The following is a 16,049-nucleotide window of genomic DNA, read 5'->3' as shown; positions in this document are numbered from 1 at the left end:
CTCTCACACACACTCTCTCACACTCACACACACACACACACACACAAAGGGAAACTTCTCTTGAAGTATGGGGAGCTCTGTTACACCAAACTCAAAAACTGTTACACAAACGCAGCACTCATCATGGCCTTGACACTGATCTGACCCCAGCCTTGATGCTTTCAGGTCTAAATCAAACCCAAGGTTTCTTTGTCAGCACTGTCATTTGAAATGAATGCATTAGCCTACTTAATCTAACAATAGTAAATTACATGCATATGGATGGAAAAGCAAATGTGGGCATACTGTAGAAGGAAGGGGAGAAAATGGATGGCTGCATAATTAAGACTCAAAGTGTTTAGGGATGGTACAAAAGTTACTAGAGTGAAAAATGACTGAGCATTTAATTTAGGCACTCTGCTATGATTGCACAGTTATTATAGTCCATTCCTGATGTACTGCCAGATAATTAAATAATTTTATGAGTGAAGTGTTTTAATACTTCAAAGTTTTTACCACTCCGGTTTTGGAGTTGTACTTTTACATGATAACTTACATCCAGCACATCTTGTGAAGAATGTGTATATGGTAACAGTGGCCCTAAAGCAGCTAAAGCAGAACTGCTTGAAAATCAGGTTTTGATAATATTGGCTGGTGGAATCATCAACTTGCACTATTTTCTTAATAGACCCATACCTCTTCAGACATTCAATAATTTCCTCATCTGTTGTTGTATAAGTAACACAACTGATAATTACAGAACTGATACATTCACTCCTGACGGCTGAATGAAATCCATCTTAATTTAAAACTAAATATAAAACTAAATCAAAATACAATTATATTAACACCTACTGGGCTCCTGGCTAGCTCATTTGCTAAATTATTTTCGATTGTGGATCAAGGCACACAAGATTTCAGGCTCATTTAGGAGCCCAATTTGAAAAAACAAAAACATGACAGGCAGGAGACACAGGTAAGTTTCAAAGAATATTTTGTATATATATATATATATATCTTTTTTTCTTTTTTTTGCAAAAAAAAACCAAAAAAAAAAAACCAAAACACACAGAAACCAAAAACACAACCACTTCAGTTAATTTTCCAATTTGTAAAATTGCAAGGGAAGAGGAAAGAAATAATGCAGTCCAGGTTGTGGAAATCAGTACAGTTTACCACATACTGTGGTAAATCAGTCAATTATGTCCACCTTTTGAATTAAGTTCATGTGTCTTGTCCTACACCACATTGTGGAACTGAGGTTAATTTTAATATCCAGGATAGCTCACCATCAGAGGTGGGTGGTGACGATCCCTGCCATCACGATCCCCATCATTGGTTCTATAAAAAACACCTGACCTATAAAAAAGGCCACAAGAAAAGTTAGAATGTCTAGTTTCTAATTTAAGGGTGTTGTACAATATGTTATGATTATCATTACAAATAAAATAATAACAAAAAAAAAAATCACAAATAACAATATTAGAAATTACCTTTTGTCAAGGTTTTCACAAAATTAATTAAGTTACAAAAAAAACTGAACAGAAATATACACAGGGCTAAAAACAAAAGCCCTATCCCAGTTTCAACATGCAACTACATGGTTTTGCATCAGAACCACTCCTTAAATTGGCAGTTTGCCTACAGGAGTTCTGCATTGTAGCGGGACAACAGTAATTTCATCACAACGCGCTAATGCTAACGGCTAGGCTAATTTCATCACAACGCGCTAATGCTAACGGCTAGGCTAACGGGAGGTATTTAAGAGACATTCCACAACGTTGTGCATATATAACTCACCGCTGAGCGTGGGAAGATTAGCAAAAGACGTTGAGAGGGAAAAAAACAGCGCGTTCAGCTCTGCTCCGCAGTTCTTGAAGTTGTCACGGTCATATCTCTATGGTCACGCTAACCAGCCAGCATAAGGTGAGAGGTCAAAGGGAAGACACCTGGCCTAACCCGGATATTTATGAAGATGCAGCCGTTTCGGGATTGGCTGAAAGAGTGCTGGTGGGTAACCATGGGTTACAGTGACGATGTTAACATGCTGATGTTTAACAGGTGTAATTTTTAACCATGCTTACCATTAGTTTGTTTGCTAATTAGCAGTAAACACAAAGTACAGTTGAAGCTGATGGGAAGGTCAGTAATTTACTTAATCATAAACCAAAGTATTGGACTAATAAAAGATCACCAGATTCATCCTCTGGGGAGCATAAATGTGTGTTCAACAATGTATAGAAATTCATGCAGTTTGGGGGCATAGATTTTGTTTTAAAATTGGGGAGGATAAGTTGGGGGTGTCGAGCTGCTCTGTCAGGACATTTTGAGCATTTTCAGTTATGGTGGAAATGTGTAATTATTTATCAACTATATTTATCAATTATAAATATGATAATTGATAATGTTGCTTAATGTGAGATAGGTTTTCTGATTATCCATCATCATAAAACCAATTAAACGATTCTGAGTCCCATTAACCAGGAAAGTTTTACTGCTGTCATTTTCGTCTCTTAGTGCAATATGTTATCTTTATTAAAAAGCTATTTACAGTCACTTTATCCTCCACTTACTAAATATATGAGGAAACTGAAGAACTCCAGCAAGGAGTGAGTTTTTCAAAGCCTGTTTCAGGATCTACATGAATATTTAGGTTGGTACCCTGAAATATAATGAAAGAAATGTGGTTGGAACGAATTACACACATCTTTTAAAGTTATACTGCAAGAAGTATTCATAATTTGAACTGCCTCCTTAAAAGAAAAACAGAGCCAAGACAGGGGCAGGTTGACGTTGAGATAACACAAGCACTCCCACCCCTCACCCTCCATTCACACTTCAGTGGTTTTACTGCAACATGGTTGTAATGAGGCCACTCAATTCACAGACAATTGAGTGTAAATGTGGCTGGTGGGTCCGTGTGTGTTTGTTGAGGGGGAATGGGCTGGGGGTGCCAGTGTTGACTGAGGTTACAACTGTGGAGAATCCTTATTCCATTGACACTGTAAAAGCTAAATTTACCATTGTTAAGTCCTAGAACATAGCCTAATCCTAATTATGCCACTTGTTCTTAGAAACTACACATTTATTACAGAAAACTAGCATTACAAGTTGGGAATGTGGAGTTACAAACCCATTTAGTATTTAAAAGCAGTGTTTTAATCTTAAAACTGTAAAACACTGTACTGCAGTTGTGATCTGTTGTGATCCCATCCCATCCTCCAAACCTCCTCCTGCCAGACCAAAAAATGTGTCTGCATCTCGACATCGCGCTGCAGCGGGCCTCTCCCAGCAACAGATAAGACATCAACATCTTGGCCAACAGTCATAAAGCTGGGCAGTGCTGTTGGTGCAGCGGTGCCTGGATGTCGCCATGACGGCAGTAAAGCAGCAGCCTTGTTGCTGACAGGCCTGTATTTTCCTCGGCATTGCGGCCAACTCGTACCTGGCCACCATAAAGCAGAGTTGGAACACAACCTTTGGTCGATGCTGTCAGCTTGAGCAACCGGCGGGCGCACACACCCTGCTTATACACACACACATACACACACACACACACACACACACAACCACAAACACAATGAAGTGCAGGGATCTGAATCAGAAAACACCAGATAAAGTGGTAAATATTATTCGATGTGGCCATGAGCAGCAGGGATTTCACTGTAAATAGAGCACGTCTAAAGAAATCTATAAAGAAAAATGTGATGTGTAAAAGACAAGAAAATCTTTGTTCTTTTTTCATGTTTTACAAAGGTTTTAACCTGAGCCATGTCATACAAAAGTGACAGCAATTACATCACAACCATTCAGGGTACAACTGCAAAAAACAAATTTTAATCTAATGGTATCAGATCAGTAGGCATAAGTTTAGGTATTAAAATCAGTATTGGGAAGGAAAAAGCAGTATGGGATCTATTACTCTAGTAATAGATGAGTGGCTGAAATGGAAAACCAAAATAGGTAATTGGCTGAAACAACTAAAAATAATATATAAACAGTTGAAACAGAAAGGTAAAGCAATGAATAAAGGATTGTGCTTCAGATGCTGTCACTCCAGGTGATAGTAGTAATACTACTGCTGTCCGCTTTTAATGTAATCAACACTATTAAGTAACATCCATTCATAAGAACATATTTGTGAGGTGCTTATGAACAGTAACGACTTATCACATGAAAAGATATCTTCTTAACACCTCATCATCATCAAGTGCACTGAAGCTGTTTGTGAGAGTCTGTTGAAAATCAAACAAATTTTCATTTATCAATTATATAAAATGTGAATCACTTTATTAACCTGAACAGATTCCAAAGAGCATCGAAAACAGAGAGAACAGAGAGTTCTTCAGAACAGTATAACAATAAAATTCCCTTACATATTGGCAAAATACAGACAATAAAATTAGATTAATATGTTTAGAATAATTTCTGTGTTTTGCCTTCAACTTTTGGAAAGAAAAAAATGGAGTCATTGCACTTTATTTAATGTCAAATGTTAAAACAGTAAAATGATAAGCTTTCTGATATGTCGCCATGATGTCAGAATCAAAACAACCAGTCCTGATTTAAAAAAAAAAAACAAAACAAAACAAATCTCATGAGATACAAGTTTATATCCGCCGTATCTTGTACAAACAAATCACGCATATAATCTAAGTGTCGTGGCTCAGAGGCCACACGGCACAGCGGCCGATCCACAACAGTGAGCGGTGGGTTACAACCAGCTGGTTTTAGTGTCCGCCATGACTTTTAACTGTCCTTATCTCAACATAAATAATGTGTCTATAAAAGTTAATCATCTACATGTTGGTAATGAGACGTGTTCGACAGCAATAAAAAAGGTATTTTTCTGCCCATTTTACAGGTTTCATTCTGCGATGACAAAAAAAAGAAAGGATGAAAGTGTTGTTGTTATGTTCTTGAAAACGCCACAAAAAACAATGAAAACATCACAAAAAATTGGTTATCCGCTATTCAAAGAGTTACTGTGTTTTTTTTACATTCCACTTGATTGTCTTTGCATTGATATATTTGGTTTAGTGTTTCTCCAAAAATAGAGATTTCTTTTAGCAATAGGTAGTTTTTGTTGCGCGCTGAGGAAATCCAGGAGAGCTGGGGTCAGCTCTGGGTCACCGGGTCGGTGTGCAGGGGATAACACACACTCATCCTTTTGTAAAACTGCCGCCCAGGTACCGTATGTCCTTGTTAAGTTAAAGCATGGTCCCGGTGAGCTGCGTTGAGCCCGTCTGTCACAGGGGCCCGGTACGTGATACAGCCAGCAGATTAGAAGTCCTCAGTTAAGTGAGTGTGAACACATGCAGCCATCAGATACTGCGTGAGCCCCCTTTTTAATGCTGATACAACAGTGTTTCTGCACAGCTCCAGAATCACAGGACAGAGAAGACGGCCTCCGTGCTGAAGCCAAAGTGAGCTGCGTGCTGTCGGTGCGGCAGTCCTGTTGGTTCGAGGCCGCTCAAGCTTGAGACAGAGCGCACCAGGAGTTGTGTGGAGCCATGGAGGTCGGGGCAAAAGGATAATCCTCGTATTTAATGTCCACGTGTCCTGATCCTGTGCTGTCTAACTGAGAAGCCGTCTGCAGAGAGGAAAGAGACACTTCAGTTTAAATTAGTAGTTTTACACATAACATTCAAATGTTTCATTATGTGCCTGTGGCTCTGATGATGTCACCACGGTTGTTTGTCACAGCAGGATTTAAAAGGTCATAAGTGAATCCATCGCATTGTTGTCACCACGATCAGCGGATTCATGTGCAGGGGGAGAGTAAATCAATGCAAAATTCTGAGTTTGGTGACCTTTGACACATGGATTTGCATCGTTGACCAATAGCTGAGCTGTATTGACAGCGCTGACCTGTGAGGGAGAATGGAAAGCCAGAGGGACCAGAATGGGGGAAGCTAACATAGCTTATTAGCTGTGTTGCACCATCCACTTTTATTTTTGGCTATGCGCTGCTGAAAGAGGAACAGTTTTCGTGAGTTGATGGCACCAACTTACTGTCCCATTATCAACCAGGCTAATGAGTTTGCTCATGCTTATAGCCAAAGGTTTCTCTCCCTTTCTTTGTATGACCTGTGTATGGGAGAGGAGGTTCACCTGAGTGGCAGATGTGACCGTCTGTCCAGCATAGGGTGAAGGGGCCATGTTGGGTTCGCTCTTGATGGTGGAGGCATGTTCTGAGACTGAGAGGGAGGTTGGGGAGCTGGTGTCAGAGGTGGAGGATCCTCCTAAAGAGTCAACAGCACAGTCAAATGAGTTATTAGACTGAGACACATTTCAGAATGATTTGTCCTCATTCTGATTTATGAACACTTTTACCCCTAATCAGATTTTAAAATATTCAAATGTTTTATTCCAACATGTCATCAGAGGGTTAATACATCAGAGTAAATCAAACAGTGGATACTTATTTAGTCATCCATCTCCTCCTCCGCTTCTTCTCCATCTGTTTGCCTTACCTGTGGATGTTTTATTCTTGGGCATCTTGGGTTTGCGCTTTCTGGTTTGAATACTCTCTTTCTTCATGGCCAGAGGACGAGGCACCTGTAGGAAGTACAGCAACATACATTAGTCGAGTGAACTTCCCCGTCCCTGATACAACCCCTCATTACACCGTCTTTGCTTGTTTACACTGAACCAAACGAAGCCGTTATAATGCTAGTGTGTGATTTCAGACGGCATGCCAGCGTTCAGGAATCAGAGGTGTGACTTGTAATCAGAGGTGCAGCTTGTGAACAGGCGAGGCAGGCAACTGCTTGGGGCCCCAGGTCTGTTATGGGGCCCCCAAGCGCTGACAGACTTACCTCTACAGGGGTGTATCAAAATGCGGCTCACTCCCACATAAACAACCAATGGACAATTTGTAATGACAAAGTTGCCAAATATTTTTGAAAATATTTAGATTTTTAAAATATTTTTAATATAATGATAATTAAATAAAAATAAGCTGTCCTTATAATGTAGGTTATTCGGAGTGTGACAGCATTGAAGTTATTTAGGTTTTTATTGTTTTTTATAATCTATATTTTGAAAATTACACGTTTTTTATGTTCTTTATATTTATATTTTGACAATTCTAGTAACATGAATATGAAGAATTTAAAAAATGTGCAGATTTTGTGTAGTTTTCATTTGTCATTTTATTATGTAATTGTGATGAACGCTGATTGGAGGGTCTGTCATGTCCCGGCATTTAGCTTCTCTCTTTGACGCAGACATCGGGCATTGTTGTTCCAGAACAACAATGCCCCCCATCCCGTGTTCGTACCTTTTATACAGAACAGCAAAGGCGGAACATTCCCGCCTTGAACAGGCTGCGTAAAAGGAACTATTGTCACGACAAGCCACGCAAGCTCCCCTCCCACCCTGATAACAGTGACCACAATGCCCTTGAAGAGGCTTTACACTGCGCAAATAATGAACTATTCCCTACTGGATGAGAGGTTTGCCAGAGGAGCTGTTTTACCCAAAGGAGAAGGAAAAGCCTGAAGAGTAGAAACGCTGTGGTGTTACCTACCCCATGCAGTTTCATGTAGAGGCCACAGGCGTTACAGACAGGTTCTCCCTCTGCGTTGCGCCTCCACAGCGTGGTGGTACTGGTGTGGCAGTTAGTGCAGCACAGGCCGGCTCGGCGGGGCGTGGTCTGCTGCAGGTGGAGAGGGGGGAAAAATGACATTTGAATTGAAAACAGTAGTGACTTTTAATGGCTGAAACCCCCATGAGAACTTCCGGTGCAGTCAGAAATAGGATCACACCTAACATCTTTGTATCCTTGAACTATAGTTTGAGAAATGTTCCCTTAACTTTCAGAATGAATTGCAGGATGTCAGTCTGCAGTTTGGTGTGACAATGATGAATTATCCCTAAACATACCCATGCAAAAAAATCCTAATAACTCACTAGCTGGACAACCTTTAAAGACAACATAAAAATATGTTTCTGTCTCAAACCATAGTGAGACTATCAGCCTGGATTCACACGACAAGTGTGGAGAGAAAGAACCAAGCAGGAGGAGAGAATCACATTGCCTCGGAGAGCCTCGTCTAAAAACAGCTCATCCAAGGGCAAGGTCACTGCAGGACAAATAAAAACAGAGAAAACAGCCGAGTGGTGGAAGGAGAGTGCAGGGCAACTCTCAACCACAGCTGCTCTGGAGAGACGAGTTCCTGGGAAAAATACAGCTGTGAAGCCTTGAGACCCGCCACACCACACCACACCACCACAGAGCTGTTTTCCACTTTCTAAATGCCCTGTAATCACAAATAGACTATTAGCTACTTAGACCTGTGTCAGCATATATTACATCTATAGAACAAATAATATATGAAGAGACTTTTATTCATTATTATTAATTATTATTAATTAAACTGACTGTTTTCTGAGTCATCTAATAAAAATATAGCAGATTTCAGGTAAACACTCTCAGCTATGCTGGGGGCATAGGTGAGAGCTGTGACTGTATTGTGACATCACAAAGTTACAGAAGTCCTGACGGCTCATTTTAAGGCTCAGTTTCTGAATTCAGGCTGTGTGCATTTCTCTGTGGACTGAGGCTGATACTTTAACAGTATTAATATAGAACCTAGACCTGATCTATAATCAAAGAAGGCATGGAAATCTCACTTTATAAAATATGGGACCTTTAAGTTAGACACATATACATATATATACAACATATATATTTGACTTGTGACATATTATCAATATGCAGTGGTGGAAAAATTCAGGTTTTTTAAAGTAAAATTAAGTTAAGTAAAAAATAAGTTACCACAATGCAAACATAACATAACTGCATACAAGTAAGAAGTTAATCAAAAGGTATTATCACTAAAATGTACTCAAGTATTAAGAGTTAAACATACTGCAAATCCAGACTGGCTCTTCAGATGGTTATAGCATTACATGTAATAAAAGATTATCATCACTAATTCATTCTCATGTGAGCGGCATTTTAAATAAAGTGGAGCTAATTTTATCTAAATTGGGTAATCTAATCTACGACAAAGCCAGTCCATTAATCAGTCAGTTGACTAACAGAAAATAAAAAAGGTCCTTGTCACAAAAGACATTGTGACACGTGACAATAAAGAAAGCTCAGGTGTAAATAATGAAATAAATGTTGCCTGATTTCCATTTGGCTGCTTCAGTTTCAGGGTCCTGCTGCCAGTTCATTGTTCACACTGTTATTTTACTGGGACACCTGAATAGACCAGCTGACTACTTTTCCTACTGTGACAAGATTTAATGTCTGCTATTAAAAATGCTTATTTTGCTATCCAACTGATGGCTGCTTTTATGAACCAAAATGTTATTTCTGCTATGAAGGTTTGCTGCAATGGAATATCTTTGGGTTTCATACAAAAAATATGTTTGAAGATCTCACTTATTCTGAGTCACTTTTTTTTAATTTATAGACTATTAATTGATAGATCATAAAAACCCCAAACGGTAGCTGTTGGCCTGGTCAATACAATGCATCATGTTACATGAAAGCTCAAAATCCAATGTAACAACAATATCAAGCAGTGCAGTTGTGGAAAAAATGCAATGTTTCCCCTGACATGTAATGGAGAATAAAAGCAAAATAGAAATACCGATCTAAAGTAAGTCAAAATTAGACCTGAGTAAATGTAGTTACTTTCCTCCACTATTAACATGCAATTTTACTTTCACCTCCACATTAAATCAGATCCTTGTCTTTTTTATATTTGCCAACTGTGTATATCCTATATTGATATTAAAGGTGGGTATTTAGATATATTTTTATCAGACCAATAGTAATTCACTTTTTAAACAATTTACTTGGATGCATTTTGATATTTATATCACTCCTAAAAATATTATCAATCTAATAAGTACAATTCTAAAATTTTGTGGTATCGCCTGTACTCAAGTAAAATTACATCATCACTGTGTAAAAATAATTACAAGTAAAAGTCAAGCATTGAAAATGTTGTTTAAATAAAAGTGACTAAAGAATTATTAGGAAATTTAAAATAAAATTTTATTTAGAGCAGTTCCTTTACAGCCTGATATTATTACTGTGCAGCATTTTGATGTGGAGTAAATTATAATATTGTTGGGTGGTTGAAAGTATAACATGTACCATATTACATGAAAAATCATAATCTGCTAAATTAACTGGTAACTAACTGATAAATGTAGATTGGTGTAGTGGAGTTGAAGCATGTAGAGGATCATAAAATGTAAATAAAATAAAGTACAAGTAGGCCTACTTTAAAACTGTCCTTGAGTGAATGCACAGGTATTTATTCTCGTGTCTTACCAGTCGTTTCTGTGGTTTGATGAGCGGCCTGTTGATGCCGTTCATCTTGTGGTAGAGGCCGCAGGCGTTGCACAGGTAATGTCCGGTGCCGTCCCTGCGCCACAGCGGCGTGGACACGGAGCCGCAGTTGACGCACTCTCTGCCCTCAGCGGCCATGTCGTCCATCAGGTCTGAACACAGAAAGACACACGTACTGGATTGAATAAACTTTGTATAAAGAACAATTGAATTAAGTGCGTAAAACTCCCACAGAGAGCTCGATGTGACACAGCAATACCTGATTTATTTCTTGTGTGTTTTGGGAGAATATGAAGTGTTCATGTGGCGCACAGTTATATTCAACAGCAGTTTTAAAGTAACACTACAACCCCGTCCAGACATTCAGGTATCTCCCACAATAACTTATTCCTTATAATACTATTTAATTCTCTTTTCTCCCGATTGTGTCCTCGGAGAGAGAGAGAAAGCAGCTGGATGTGAAATCATAATCTGGAATCAACAACATCCCTGTTTATGATAGCCTTTTCTTTTCTGAACTTTTACAACTGACCGGGGCGTGGATGGAGGGGGGGGGGGTCTGGTTACGGGCCAATGAGTGATAAATAGCCAGCGGAGGAATTTCAGTGTGATGAAGAGAGATCAAACCGCCGAATGAATCAATAGGGAGAGAGACAGATGGAGGAATCTGTTTGGAGAGAGGGGGAGGGGGCGTTATCAGCCTGAAATATCCCGCCGCCCCCCACATCCATCACAGCTCTGACACACGACGGACTCCTGCCATTAATTGCCCAAATTCCTAATCCCTCAGTTTAGAGGGAGAGAGAGAGAGAGAGAGAGACCGAGGGGGAGGTGAGACCCGGTCACGATGAGGCTGAAGCTACTTTGCTGTCTTTCAACTTGTGACTCTGGCTCTAATTTTTCCCAGAAGAAGAAAACGGTTTACACGAGGTTAAAAGCTGAGCTGGACCAACACGAACAAAACCATCATTAAAATCGTATTTATCAGGAGCCGCCAAAGTTCATATCAACTCTTATAGAAACGTTGTATAATCACTGTCATACTACCACACACCTCTATTCTTTATGAGAGGAAATATCATAACGAAATAAATATAAACGATGCCTCATGTGAAAGGGTCATAAAGTCATACCATGCCATTTAAAATGAACAAAATACAGGCTATAATAAAGCTATTATAATAAAACACCCACACATTTTTTGTGTGAAATCCCTCTTTAATTAAATCAACAAAGGGCTAAAGGAAAAATAAAAGAGATTAAATTAATGTGTCCGGACTGAGAAGTGTGAAACAGTCCAAAGACCAGATCATCAAACACAAGGTCTCTTCATAAAACCTTCTTCTGTCTTCACTCACTTCTCATCATCTACTTCAAACGCTGTAAACACTGAGCTGCAGGTACTGAGCCGCGTCAGGCCCTGACCGTCTGATCGAGGTGATAACTGCGCTGATTGTCTTGTCGATGGCTCTGTGTGGATTGGACCCTGTCATCACAGCACTGGACTGTTGCTGGGGGATTAAATTAACATTTCGTAATTGATTGTTTCTTTTTCTTTTTTTTAGCCAGGGATGTGTATTGTCTAAATCTAATGTGGGATCGTTGGGAGATTTTGATGGACTCTCGTCCTCCACAGCCGTCAGAGTTAGAGGCCTCTCTATCAGCTCCTTTAATAAATAACAACGTCATATAACCTGGCCTTTAGTCCTGACAAACGAAATCTTAACGAACTGAGCTGCTGAGCAGGATATTATTAGAGTTGTTTTCACAGCAAAAACACGGTCATATTCAGACATATAATGCCCCAAAATCTGAATTTAATTTAAATATTAATGAATATTTGTCAAGTGGTAAAATATGGACAAAGAAAAATCATTATCAGTATGTGGAATAGTTGTAAATCCTTAATATGAGAGCGCAGATAACAATGACAATTGTTTGATTTTAAAACAGATTTAAATATGAACTATTCCTGAGCAAACCAGCTGCTGGTGATGCATTTAATAGTTATATTTAATTAATAAATAATAATATTTCAGTTAATTTTTTTTTCTTGTTTTCCAAATGACTATGATACACTTGAGGATTTGACTTCGTGATTTTAAGTTCACTTTATGGAAGTAGTAATATTAGTTTGGAGGCCTATACTCACCCAGACTGGACCGTCTTCCAGAGAGACCGCCCTGCCGGCCCTGCAGACTGATCACCCCGCTCTCGAAGGGTCCTGGCGTCCAGGAGGACGTCGCCATCTCCGGGCTCACGTAAGCGTAGGGGCTGGAATAGGAGCCTCCGACCGAGCGCACCAAGGCGCCTCCGTACTGATCGGCCCGGGCGCCGTTACCGAGAACCAGGGGGCTCTGATAGGTCGCGTCACGGCCGGTGTTGGTGCTGACAGGCGGGCTGTGCGAGTAGGAGAAGCCGTGGTGCGGGTGAGGGCTGCTGGGCGTGAAGGAGGAGCCGTCTGTTCCTGTTTGCGGCCAGCCGTGGTGCCCGCCGAGGCCGTGGGACTGGTGGGGAGAGTCGCAGGTCTGCAGGTAGGACAGGGTGGGCAGCATGGCTGGGACTCTGGTGGTGGGGACGTAGACCGGAGAGCTGGCCGAGGGATGGATGTAATTCCCGGTGTCGTGCGCGTAAGGGGACTGGTTGGAGGACAAGGCCAGGCTTTGGTACATTTTCACTGATTTGATGTCCTGTTAGGAATATGGAAAAATATCTGGAGGATTTTTTAGACTGGTCTTTGTCCTGTGGAGGTGATGATGTCCACGCGTTAAGATTCTTCCAGCCTTTCGTGAGGAATTTTCCTGAGCCTTTTTGAACAGAGGACCTAATAGAAACTCGTGGAGATTCCTGTCCTGGGCAAAAAATAAATTGAGATAATTGTAATAAATATGAGAGCAGAAAAAAAGACCGGAGTTCTTTGAATATTTACAATTTAGAGTCATTTTGAGAATCATAAGTTGTATTCAATACACACAATAACTGTATGTGTTAAATCTATGCTGCTCATTCACGCACGATTGTAGACCTCAGAGAAAGCTGAGCATCATCCGTCATATTTCACCTGTATCATTCTGACTGACATGAAATTGATTAAAATGACATTAACGATCGCTGATATCTGTTCGCGCAGATAGAGGCGACTATCAGCGACCCCAGATATCCTGAGGCTCCGCGCGCCGCCTCATTAAATCATAACCATAACGGAAACCAAATCAAACAACACAACAGATAGCGAGTTCCCCTCCATATCTACCGTGCATGTATTTTCTATCAATAGTAACTGAAATCACATAAAAGCTTGATAATAGCCCTCGCTGCATAGGAGGAACAACGTTTCTTTCCAAGGGCTCTCAGTGTTATTATCTCACCAGATAAGGACGGTCGGGTGATAAAGCAGTCCGGTCCTTTAGACGTCCAAAACAGCGCACTCCACACAGACAGAGACGGACCAGGGAGCACCGCGGAGCCTCTCCAAATATCTGTTTGCTTTAATGTGTAAAAGTTGCGCACACTGCTCGGAGATAAATGAAACCAAAGTTGTTTTTCTGCTTCAGGACGACTGCAGCGTTCCTCTTCCTGCCCGTATATCTGGAGATAGTTACTGTCGCTGATAATTGCTGATATGGGTGTGCTCCTATTCGCTCCCCTACTGGAAAATTTGTACGGGAGAAAAACACGTGACGCAGTCCGCTGCTCCGAGGTAGGCCTAGGTGGGGAGAGAGGGAGGGAGGCAGGGCGGTAGGCAGGGAGGGAGGGAGGGACCCCTGGGTGCCCGCGAGGGGAGGAGAGGGCCCGAAGCTGAGGATTGAGGGGTGCAAAAGAAACACCTGTATTCACCCTTTTGTTGACTTTAACCTGTGTTTCATTAGAGAGGAAGAGGCCATAGGACAAATTTAAATCCAGGCACGATGTTGATGATAAACAAGAGGCGCATTTTTATGGAAATGTTTACATTTTTATGTATAAACGCGGGCTACAGAACTGACTTTGTATAGGCTGTAATATTAAGGTTATGATATAATAGTGCATGCATTTACACTTTCATATTATTCTTTACTTTATGAAGATTATCTAGTTTAGATTTAAAAACACTATTTAACAGATGTTTAAAAGGAGGGATGTCACAGGCCACACCTGCTCTGCTTGGTAATAGCTCATTGAACATGTTAAAAATCAAACTGGTCCGAACCAGTTTTATGTAAATCAAGGTGTTAAACACGTCCATTTAATTGAATCAGGTGTTATATGAAAACAAACACTGCAGTAAAATGTAGTGGGGAGAGAGAGTTTGTTGTGGGTTTTTTATGGTGAGATAACTGTGAGTGAGCTCTCTGTAAAAGCTGCAGTCCGATAAGAAACACGACCAATGACCAACCATATACAGAACAATAACTTCACATGCCACATGCTGCTCAGAGGAGGCGGAGGGAACCATTTACCACCATGAAGATATGAAGGGATTATAGCTTGGGTGATGGACACTAAATCAAACTAAATGTAAGTAAAATAAAATAAAATAAAATAAAATAAAATAGAAACAGCATATTCTACAGTCAATTAAGAAAAATATTTGAAGACATAATTTTGTGCTGATAATCAGGGCCGTAAATATTATTTTGCTGATTCCAGTATTTTTCATTTATAGATTTCACTACTAAAAGTACATGATTAAAGATTTGTTATTTTTGCAAAGACATTGAAACTGAATTTATTGTGTGGAAATAAAATTTAGGTAACATAAAATATGAGGGAGCTATTATGCGTTACTGAATAAAGATATATATCAAATATGAAAAGTGCAAATAATTAAAACATTTTTAAAGATTTTTTTTATCTTAAAATGTAAAATATGGATTCAATTGGTTAGAAAATTTAAAGACAATTAGAAATGAACATCTGTTTCAAAGTTTCAAGCTATCGAATATAACGGAGCTTATTTTCGATTTCAAAAACCAGATACAGATAAATAAATAAATAAATAAAAGACATCTCTCAGACCCGTAAATGTCTCTTGTCGGGCGTCCGTTAATTAATCCTTCCGTTAGTTTTCAGCATCCTGCATGGAGTCTGTCTGTCTGCTTGTCCTCTTCCTGTGATGGCAGAACACTTAATGCGGAATTGTGAAGTATCGCCTGCAAACATTTACTCATTATTGTCGCATTCTGATCATTATACTGTAATTTCACAGGAGAAAATAATTGTACAACTCTTTCCATAACGCAGCCTTTTATGCTGAAAGAGAAACGAGTGGAATCATTTTTAAAATATGCATTTCAATTCTGAAAAAAAAAATCTTTAGAGAGATTTCCCTCTTTTTTCTACATTTTAATTTTATTTAAAAGTGAATATTAAATATAAATTCAACAGATGCTTTTTTCCTTTGAATGTGGAATCAAAAGAAGGACAAAGAAAAGAGAGAGGACTTTTTGAGACATTTATATTTATGCAAACATCTTAAATAAGACAAATATTTATCACTGCACAGGTCATTTGACTCCTTATCTTAACCCTTCATTCTAATCATAATTGGGACTTCATCACACTCACATTTATAACCTTTGACATAAACTCATGTTTTGATATTTCAGTTATTAAAGTGCAATAATGTCATTCAGCTCATTTATTATCACCCTAGGTTAAAACAATTTAATTACATCAATGAATTTTAGATAATTGTAATTTGTAATCATAATATCTGAATGATTATAGATGCACATTTGCACAATTCAAGGTAGACATCACATCACCG

At 39.4% G+C, this 16,049-nt stretch overlaps 1 protein-coding gene across 2 annotated transcripts; it reads right to left on the bottom strand.

The window, feature by feature from the left end:
• Positions 1–4,233: 4,233 nt before the first annotated feature.
• gata5 (GATA binding protein 5) lies at positions 4,234–13,994 on the bottom strand. Of its 2 annotated transcripts, none has more exons than XM_023401905.2 (7): positions 13,669–13,994; positions 12,453–13,152; positions 10,283–10,452; positions 7,514–7,642; positions 6,456–6,540; positions 6,094–6,224; positions 4,234–5,572 (listed from the first exon to the last, which is right to left on the bottom strand). In XM_023401905.2, exons 2-7 carry the CDS (start codon positions 12,970–12,972, stop codon positions 5,453–5,455), a joined length of 1,155 nt encoding a protein of 384 aa, XP_023257673.1. In that variant the 5' UTR covers positions 12,973–13,152; positions 13,669–13,994; the 3' UTR covers positions 4,234–5,452. The 2 variants fall into 2 exon arrangements, with proteins under 2 accessions (XP_023257673.1, XP_023257674.1); XM_023401906.2 differs by having other exon boundaries at positions 12,453–13,147.
• Positions 13,995–16,049: the final 2,055 nt, after the last annotated feature.

The sequence above is a fragment of the Seriola lalandi genome, unplaced genomic scaffold (genome assembly GCF_002814215.2).
Source record: "Seriola lalandi dorsalis isolate HSWRI2012SDOR001 ecotype SW California unplaced genomic scaffold, Sedor1 jcf7180002053823, whole genome shotgun sequence".
Taxonomy (NCBI): Eukaryota; Metazoa; Chordata; class Actinopteri; order Carangiformes; family Carangidae; genus Seriola; species Seriola lalandi.
Note: the sequence above shows the minus strand (reverse complement) of the source record. Positions and strands in the feature narration are given on the sequence as shown.

Bases quoted from the DNA above. Each gene is read 5' to 3' on its own strand.
- gata5 (XM_023401905.2), bottom strand. From the start codon at position 12,972: ATGTACCAAAGCCTGGCCTTGTCCTCCAACCAGTCCCCTTACGCGCAC. The intron at 10,453-12,452 runs GTGAGTATAGGC...TTCTGTGTTCAG, and splicing joins TGGAAGACGGTCCAGTCTGG to ACCTGATGGACGACATGGCC. The intron at 5,573-6,093 runs GTGAACCTCCTC...TCCTCTCTGCAG, and splicing joins CGGTCACATCTGCCACTCAG to ACGGCTTCTCAGTTAGACAG.